A 9,055-nucleotide genomic window follows, 5' to 3' on the forward strand; every position below is an offset into this window, starting at 1 on the left:
GGTAAATTAAAATCTATATTCGTATATTGATTCTATCCACGTTCTAGATAAAACCTAATCCACACTCTCAGGTAACCGGCGATAATGAATCCAAACTTGACGCCCCCTCAATAGCGGAACTAGATGAAGCGACCAAACGTGAAACCTCCATCACCGAAACCTCGCCAATGCGTCTGCGGATGGAGAAGCTCATAAAGGAGCACCAGCAGAAGATCGTGGATGAACTATCCAGGATTGATGGAAAATCATTCAAATCTGATACATGGAGCCGCCCCAGCGGCGGCGGTGGCATCTCCTGCGTTCTGCAGGATGGTAACGTCTTTGAAAAAGCTGGCGTCAACGTCTCAGTTGTCTACGGCAAACTGCCTCGCCCAGCCATTGAGAAGATGCGCGCAGATCACAAGTCCTTCGTCGCCGCTGACGTCGACTCTCTGGACTTCTTCGCCGCAGGTCTCTCCCTCGTTCTGCACCCAAAAAACCCCATGGCCCCAACCGTCCACCTCAACTACCGCTACTTCGAGACTGCAGACCCAAAGAACCCGCTCAGCGGCGACAAGAACTGGTGGTTTGGGGGCGGGACAGATTTAACGCCCTCATACCTATTCCCAGAGGACTGCGAACACTTCCACAAAACAATCAAGAACGTCTGCGATAAACATGACGGCACTTATTACCCGCGCTTCAAAAAATGGTGCGATGAGTACTTCTACATTCCCCACCGCGGTGAGGCGCGCGGTGTCGGCGGTATCTTCTTCGATGACCTCGATGCAGAATTCTTCAACCGCTCTTCCCATTCCACACTCCACCCCCACTCCCACGCCTCCTCACAAAACGCCCAGGAAGCCCTCTTCTCCTTCGTCACGGATGCCCTTGCCTCCTTCCTCCCGTCGTACATCCCCATTATCGAAAGGCGCAAGGATATGCCTTTCACCCCTGCGGAGAAGGAGTGGCAACAACTCCGTCGCGGCCGGTATGTGGAATTTAACCTCGTGTATGACCGCGGTACGAGCTTCGGGTTGCGCACGCCTGGTGCACGTGTGGAGAGTATACTGATGAGTCTACCGCGGACGGCCGAGTGGAAGTATATGGATCCCGTCTCGGGAACAAGAATTGATGATGGTAGTTCTCGGGTTCCTGGCGGGGGGGATGAAAGCGATGCAATCGATAGTGACGATAAGGCAAGGGAAAGAGAGTTGATGAACGTCTTGAAGAATCCGAGGCAGTGGGCTTAAATGGGGATGCGATTATCTTGTCCATTCTCTCTCTACTTTCCATATGCGTATATTGGAATTGCCAATGTCTTCCAGAGAGGTGGGTTTTCCCAGCTCCTTTTCTCCCCTCCTTTTTATTCTCTTCCCCTTCGACGACATAGAACTCCTGTTGCAGCCGCCAGGTCAATAAAAAGTAAGCAAAAGTAGGAAGCAGAATGTATAACAACAAGCATATGTATATATTATTCAAGGTTCCGATTTGAGACCGTTTCGGAAATTTTAGATAATGCAGGATATATAGGGATATTAGTTCCTTTTTAAGTTCGCCTTTCCTAGTTGATTTTTTGTCCCCTGTCTCCAAATTTCTACTGTCCTAGTACAGTATGTATGCGAAAGGTTGTCTAATTTACTAAAAACAAAGGTGTTTGCTTGTAAACAAAATAATATAGTTAGAAGTCGTACTATTAGAAATCTGGAGCGCTGGAATCTAAAGCAAAACATAAGAAATGATTTTGTCTACTTGTATAGGTGAAAATCATCCAAAGGCAAAAAAAAAATGAGAGTTGAAATATAGCGCAGTGGCAAACTTAAAAACAGTCCAACTAAGACAGAAAGGGGTATATGTGGAAGTCAAGTGTGGAATACGGATGCAGACCTGTTTGAACGTAAGTATATGGGGAAAAGGGAATATATAGCGAAGGGATAAGGGATAGAAATGCCAGTGGGCTGCTCAACACCGTCAATCCGCCTCCTGTTTTTAAAGCAGTCTCTAGGGAAGAACAATTTATACAAAAAGAGGGGGAAGGATAGTTGATTGTGGCATCGGACTAGAATCCAAGATGCTGAATACATCCAATAGGGAGTGGGCAAAAACAAAAAGATAGGATAGGGGAAAGAAATGCGGGAGATAAAAATAAAGGGAAAATGGAATGAAAATGCAGGATTAAAAGAAAGAACACATTACACAAATGTCTAATATGGCGAAGAGAACGGGGGGAAAAACGAAAATGGACATAGTGATAATAGAAATAGCAACTTGTCTCCAACGCACAAATCACAACTAGAAAAGCTATATCTAGACGGCCTTGGTCTCGCGCTCGATGTTCATATTCCCCCACATTCGATCATGTTGCTCCAAAAAACATCTTTCCTCCATCAAACCTCCTCGCTTTCTAACTCTATCTCTGTTGAATATATATTATGATATATAGTATTTCATGGTTATTTTCTTCCCGAAACAAGCGCTCTTTGCTTCGCAAGCCAGCTTCGATGGACTTCCATGCCATTCGAGCTGGTGCTTGCCGGGTGTCTGTATCGCAGCATGGAAACGTTGCTGTTCTGCAGTCGGGACTGCTGGTCGTACCATGCAGATGAGATGAGCGCGATCTCGCGGGCTTGGCGTTGAATAACTTGCATGAACTTTTTCTAATGTAGACATTTAGTTAGACACGTTTTTCTCTTATTTTCGTCCCGAAAACTGTTACAGCGAGCTAGCAAGTAGTAGTAGTAATTTCATTTTCCATGGGATAGTTATGTTTATGATTGCAGATAGAAAGGGAAGTTTAAATAGGTATACCTCAGTTTCTTTATTCGACTCCTGTTCCTCGGAATGCTGGATCCGGTCTTGTAGGGATTTGATAAGTTTGTTTGCTGGTTATGTGCTGTTTTGGTTGCACTCACCCGAATCGTTCGGTTCCGAGTTAGCATTAGAACCCCGAGGGTGAGGTTTGAAAGAGATATATGGAGAAAGGAACGCTTCAATGTCAAAATACAGTGGCACGGGGTCGGCGATGAAAAATTGCAAATACAAGCGCGACGAAAAGGAGGAACCATTGCCAGAGTGCCAGAGCGCTCCGGATCTACGAATGGTCAACCTCTAGTTCTGGCTGTATTTATTGGATGTAAAAAGGGGTGTTTTGGACAGACCCAAGTGTTGGACATCGTGTACAAGGGACTTGGAGACAAGGAAGGACCCATTGCCAAACCAGGAAAGCCATATATCAATTTCCCATTGGGAAACTTTGATGATAGGAACAAATGGGCAAACAGAAACTTGGGAGGCAAAATTTTATGCGAACTAACCTCTGCTCTTTTGGCCATATTTTCAGCGCTCCGCTCCATAGTCTCCGCAAACTGCCTGAGTAAATCGGTCCCTGAGAGCTGAGGCCCGTTCGCATTATTGTTGTTGAACCTAGCGGTAACCTCGTCAAGAAGCTTCTTCATCTCATCCATGGTAGCCTGGTCTTCGCCTTGCATTTCTTGCTCCTTCTTAGTGATCATGTTCCGGACAGAATCACGTTCAGCAGTTACATTCTGGACGAGTGACTGGCTGGCAGTGAGCTTGGTTTCGAGATCCTGGATTTTGCTTCGAAGGGCATGCACGTCATCACGAATTTTTAGCAAGTCAGGGGGAGAAGAGTCGTTTGCCGCGTCGACCATGTCGAGTTTCTCCTTGCTGACCCCGCCCACTTCGACAATATCAGTAAGAGAGGCGCAAGATGAATTCTATCTTAGAAATGCATAAACTCACGTTTGGATTTTGAATCCTGGAGCTGCTGTTCTATTGCTTCCATTTCGCTTTGTGCATCAGCAAGTTTCCTTTGAATGGCTGAATATTCATTTTGCAGCTTTCTATATGCATCACTGTGACATTCGTTAGATCTTAGTCGATGTAAATGGAAGGTGTGATTCCCACTTCTCTGCAAATTTAGTATCACCAAGTCCAACCCTAGGGGACGCTTTTGCGGTATCCTGGGATTGACTATCAGCATGTTTCTGTGGCCAGGTGACTGGTACTGGGATATCCTTACGCTCGAAGGCGATATTCCGCTGGTGAATTTCTCAAGCTCCCGCTTAAGCTCTTCATTCTCAATTTTCCTAGAACTAGTTAGCACTTGAACTGTTTACAAGACATATGATACTAACAACTGTGCTTCTCGTCTCCCAACTTCATCAAGATCTCTCTGGAAAGTCCCGTGTGCCTTTGGAGTTGTGCTTCCAGGTGTAGTTGGGCTCTCCAGACCCTCAAGTTCCCGGATTCGGTCCCGCAATTCGCTGATGGTGGCTTCGTCCTTGGCAAGTTGATCTTCTGCGCTTTGAAGCCTCTCGGTGAGAGCATGGTTGTTAAATTCTAGCTGCTTCTTAACATTTTGAATCTCGTGACGATCCTGCTCTATTCTTGGGAGAACGCGACGGTACTCCTCCAGCTCCACGTCCCGTTCAGATGAAGATTTCTGGTTAATATCGCTATCTCGCAATTGCTGCTGTAAATCCTTGACCTGATTTTTGAGCGCGATATTCTCCTTTTCGAAATCGTGGCTAACTTGGAGTTTTTGTCGATATTTCTCCGCCGCATTTGCTCGTCTAGAAAGGTGGTCTCGTTCGTTCTTCACTTCGTCGTAGTCATCTTGCAATTTTTGGAATCTCTGATTCTTTACACGTAATGACTCGACAGTCATCCGTAGACTATCGACTTCGTCCTGAGACGCCTGGATTTTAGCTTCTTGAGACGCAATAATATCCTCCTGCTGGCGCGTTCTGCTCTCCAACGTTTTGGCGTTCGGTATCAAATCCCCCTTCCCGGATTTCAGGGTCATCAAGCGATCCTCAGTAGATGTGAGTCTATCCAAAACCGTATCGTGGCTCTCTTGAAGTCGAGCTAAGCGGTCATGTAAATCCTCCACTGTTTTCTCAAGTTCTTGTTTTTCATTGAACAGTTTGTCCTTTTCGGCCAGCACCTTTCCGAAGCGTTCCTCGAAGCGCAGTTCAGGGTCCATGGGCATATCTCGTCTGGTGGACAGCTCATAATCAAGTTCCTCCAGTCTTTCATCAGACGGATTTTGTGCTTCTTGTATAATATCCTTCAGCCCTTCTTGTGTCGATGTGGACAGCTTCTGCATGGTCGTTATGTAGGCTTCCGCATTTGGCGAACTAATGGCTGCAAGAAGGAATAACTTCAGGAGTTCGTTTGTTTCCTTCATCGACGACATTTCTGCGATGGCCTTCAAGTCAGGAGAGATATTGAGGCCCGAAGGTACTTCGCCATCGTTCTGATTCCTTATATAACTGATCAATGCCTTATGGAGGTGTTTTAGGTTCTGCCATCGTGGGACCCAGTGGTCTGAGGGTGAACGCTCTGGTAGTTCTCCAAGGAAGTACTGCGGGTCAATGTCCTGCAGAGTATCCCAAAGGATGGAGCCATCGCTCAACTGGTCAATGGATCGAATGGTTGTGCCCAAATCAAAACTGTTGATCCATTCGAGGAGTGTTGAGGAAATGAGGTCGGAGAGCATTGTGATGCGGGGTTGTGCGACACGAGTTTATACGATATGCGAGGAATTTGAGCCAGAATGATCCAGCATCATGGCACGCGGACAGAGGCGAGAAACGGGGTGGTTAGCTGCTGCAAGTCGCGTTTGTATATTCATAGGTGGTGAGGAGTTGCGATTCGAGGGCTTGGAAGAAGTCACTGGCCTAATAATAAACTAGCGTCAGAGATCCCGGGAAAGGGTCTAGTTGCAACAAAAGCAAAACAGCGAGCAGCGCTCACCGCAGTTTTATGTGGATTCACACTATAGTTACCCACTAGTTACCTCGGTATTAAGTGGGCTCATCATGCGAGAGTTAAATATATATTTACAGCATTCATTGTTATCGTCTACGGATCATGTTTGCTTTCAATAATCAATCCAAAAAAAAAAGGGTATGATTAATGCATCAGTCATGCCAGCACATTTTCCGTCAACTATGGCAAGTAGTTTGAACTATACAAAAAAATAATGAAGTTTAGAAATGAAAAATAATGAGTAACATAGATATACAACTATGGTATTGCAACGCCGTATCATTACGCGGCGATTGTCAGACGCGCTGCATCCTAGCGGGCCCTCCTTGGCTTTGCTGAAAAGAAAGCATATTATCATCTGACAACCGAGGACGGATAGTGGCTCTATTGTAGCCGGAAAACTTATCAGAAAACAGGGCGATTGGGTCATAAACGAAAGGCCAGAATACGGTTTTCTGCTCGACGATGGTTTGCTCTGCAAGAATTACGCTTTATTGACGCCGGATGACAAGTCGCCGTCGGCGGTGACCATCTGATCTTCTTCGATCCACGGAACAAAGTCAACCGACAATGATGAAAGCATTTCCAAGGCCTTTGCGGGCGCAGTTGCAGCAAAGCCCCTAGTTTCCAACATCTTAGCGGGTGGCATAAATAGAGATATAAAAGTGCGGAAGGGACCATACTTGATCAGCACTGAATAACAAAGCCGTGAGTTAGCAGAAACTCCCCCTAGGCATCCATTCCGGTAGAAATATATACAGTACATATGAGAGCAGCAGCAACCTACCAAACTTATGAGTTACTTCTCCGCCCTGTTCAAATCATTGAAGTAAGGCTTGGTTAGCAATCAGATTTCTCCATAATGGATAGCATGATAGGTAGGTTGCATACTGCGGCCTCGAGAGCGAGTATAGCCTTTTCGATGATGGAGTCAGGTGTTTTTGAAGGATAAGTGACCAACACTGCCTTCTCTGGTCCCAGTCGAGTTTCAGCGAGGACGGTTGGCAAAAGAATAGCCCAGAGTAGAGTTAAGATGTGGATCTTCATGGTGAGGTTGTCACGAGTGAAGATGGGTTAAACGTCCAACTAATCCAACGTTGCTTGGGAGCGATATCCTGACGTGGAATGACACTGCGACCCAGATTCCGCCACTTCGCTCAGAACACTAACTTGTTTCGGACTACTACTATCATCTGACAAGTCCACTGATGGATGAGCCAATCACATTCCATCTGGCACACACTAAACCTAATTTGGCACTTCCAGTGTAAGTAACAGAGATTAACTCTCCTTAAGGATAGATGGATATGAACTGGATGAAAGTGACGTAGCTTGTTGTAGAATGCCACTTTTTATCTTCAGAAGCTACACTTGCTAAGATCTCAAGGAAATAGAAGATACCATCACCAAATCATTCTATATTATATTAAAATACCTGTCGGAGCTAGCTAGATACTATATAAACCAATGTATATGCTCATTAATAGATGTCGATCAATGGTGGTGGTGGTTGGATGGAGCGATTGGAGCACTCTATCTACCTACCTACCTACCCACCTCCACGAACAGAGAATCATTAGTAGATATGGATTGGTGGTGGTGGGTAGGTATGTAGACAGAGTGCTTTTTATGAGACATATTCTATTCACAGAGGGCAGATAGTGGCAGGTGGGTGCTCTCTATTCTGAATTCTATTACTTCATACAGATTAGTATACATTCATAACAAAACTTCAATTTTTAATATCTCCATCAATACTGGTACTTATCATCAGGTATTAAATGTTATGTTAATAACAGAGATAGATATAGATTCATGATTCAAATCTATCAATTATAATTTATAAAATGATGAGAGGAATGTAGCGGGGTTATGTAGCTTCTTGAAGATGATGCTCTCATTTGTATAGAGGCGTTTTCAACTCTCATATAAACTGCAACTGTTTTCTCTGATCCTCTGTACGATTTTGTCAAGCAATGATGGGAGTGCAAGGCATTCCGAAACAAGCCACATCCCTGGGCTCACGTGAGATTCACGTGGACTCAGCTGACTCATGCAGCAGGCTCTGAAGAACATCAAATCCTTTCCAGCGAGCTTCCACATGCGACAACCAACTCCAGCCAACTCCAACATCACCCCAGCTCCTTTGTTGAATATCCCTGGATAGATAACCACCGCTTCCGTCAGCCCCCCTGGATTTGATATTCTGTTTTCTTCTTGCCTTCAATTGTACTTACTAATTATCATTCCCCGTCGTCCTCTTCCAAATTTTGCATCTCGGGTTCCTTCCTTGGCTTGCCTCATCGGCAAACATATCCATAACACCCACTATCGTCCAGGGCATTTTCCTTAGCTGCCAGCACGCTCACTGTTGGGGTATTTGGCATTCGTCGCTGAGAAGTACGGGGAAAAGGACGGGCGGCATTGTACGGTGGTCTTACTGGTTGGCGGATGGTTTACGAAGGATACATACTTTTGCAGCTGGGGTTTCACATCGGCTTGTCTGTCAAGTTTTTGAAGAGAATAGCTTAGCAACCATTCTACAAATTCTGTCGTGCCTATTCTTGTCAATTCGTTCGCACTCTCAAATTAGCAGAAGCTTGCGGCTTCACTGGAAAGACGAGGGAGGGGAAGGGAACAACCACAGAAGACAGAGAACAAAAGAAAAAAAAAAGAAAAAGAATCCATTCACAATACTCCTGGCTAAAACAAGACAATTCGCAAACTTCCAAGGGAAATCTCTTTCGCCTTTTGCCCTGGTTACATTTCCGTTCTCTATTCCATTTCTCCTTCCCTTGCTCTTTCTTGCGATATCCTTTGTTGTTGTCTGTTCTTGATCCTTTCCCGATTACATCGGCATATCAAGTACCCAGCATGTCTACAGGACTTGCTTCCGATGAAGTCGCGGAAGATTATAAGAACTCGCTCGAGGACCTGACAGGAAACGATAAATTCCAGATTAGCAATCTTACTGTGATTGCTAAGGAAAATACTGAGCATGCGATGGCCTATCTCCCGAGTATTGGAGAATCATATCCGGACAGTAGGTGCTTCGCCTTTTTTATTCCCTTTGTTTCCTGTTTCCCCTTAACTCATATTCGTTTTGTTTAACTCCCTTTCTGTCGACCCTAATTTATCCGACCGTTATTCTCTCGAGCACTTGTAGCAATATTGATATATTCAACTCTCCTAACTTAAATCTTTCATGTGTAAGACTCCTTCCAGCTCAGAAAACTTTCAAGCTTCTTTATGTAGTTTGATTCCAGTTTGTTCAAAAATG

General features: G+C 45.0%; 4 protein-coding genes across 4 annotated transcripts; 1 reads left to right on the plus strand and 3 right to left on the minus strand.

Annotated features, from left to right (window-relative positions):
• Window positions 1-167: 167 nt before the first annotated feature.
• Window positions 168-1,232, plus strand: HCAG_01404 (coproporphyrinogen III oxidase; the record flags this gene model as incomplete). Its single annotated transcript, XM_001544307.1, has 1 exon — window positions 168-1,232. One exon carries the CDS (start codon window positions 168-170, stop codon window positions 1,230-1,232), a length of 1,065 nt encoding a protein of 354 aa, XP_001544357.1.
• Window positions 1,233-2,432: 1,200 nt separating this feature from the next.
• On the minus strand, window positions 2,433-5,503 carry HCAG_01405 (predicted protein; the record flags this gene model as incomplete). The annotated part of the gene is made up of 7 exons (XM_001544308.1): window positions 2,433-2,636; window positions 2,788-2,823; window positions 3,294-3,679; window positions 3,742-3,842; window positions 3,907-3,962; window positions 4,022-4,088; window positions 4,137-5,503. The coding sequence occupies 7 exons, from the start codon at window positions 5,501-5,503 to the stop codon at window positions 2,433-2,435; spliced, it is 2,217 nt and encodes a 738-aa protein (XP_001544358.1).
• Window positions 5,504-6,259: 756 nt separating this feature from the next.
• On the minus strand, window positions 6,260-6,822 carry HCAG_01406 (predicted protein; the record flags this gene model as incomplete). The annotated part of the gene is made up of 3 exons (XM_001544309.1): window positions 6,260-6,468; window positions 6,563-6,587; window positions 6,667-6,822. 3 exons carry the CDS (start codon window positions 6,820-6,822, stop codon window positions 6,260-6,262), a joined length of 390 nt encoding a protein of 129 aa, XP_001544359.1.
• Window positions 6,823-7,807: 985 nt separating this feature from the next.
• HCAG_01407 (predicted protein) lies at window positions 7,808-8,200 on the minus strand (the record flags this gene model as incomplete). The annotated part of the gene is made up of 2 exons (XM_001544310.1): window positions 7,808-7,934; window positions 8,145-8,200. The coding sequence occupies 2 exons, from the start codon at window positions 8,198-8,200 to the stop codon at window positions 7,808-7,810; spliced, it is 183 nt and encodes a 60-aa protein (XP_001544360.1).
• Between the last annotated feature and the right edge of the window lie 855 nt (window positions 8,201-9,055).

This window comes from Histoplasma capsulatum, genomic scaffold, assembly GCF_000149585.1.
Source record: "Histoplasma capsulatum NAm1 scaffold_1 genomic scaffold, whole genome shotgun sequence".
NCBI lineage: Eukaryota > Fungi > Ascomycota > Eurotiomycetes > Onygenales > Ajellomycetaceae > Histoplasma > Histoplasma mississippiense.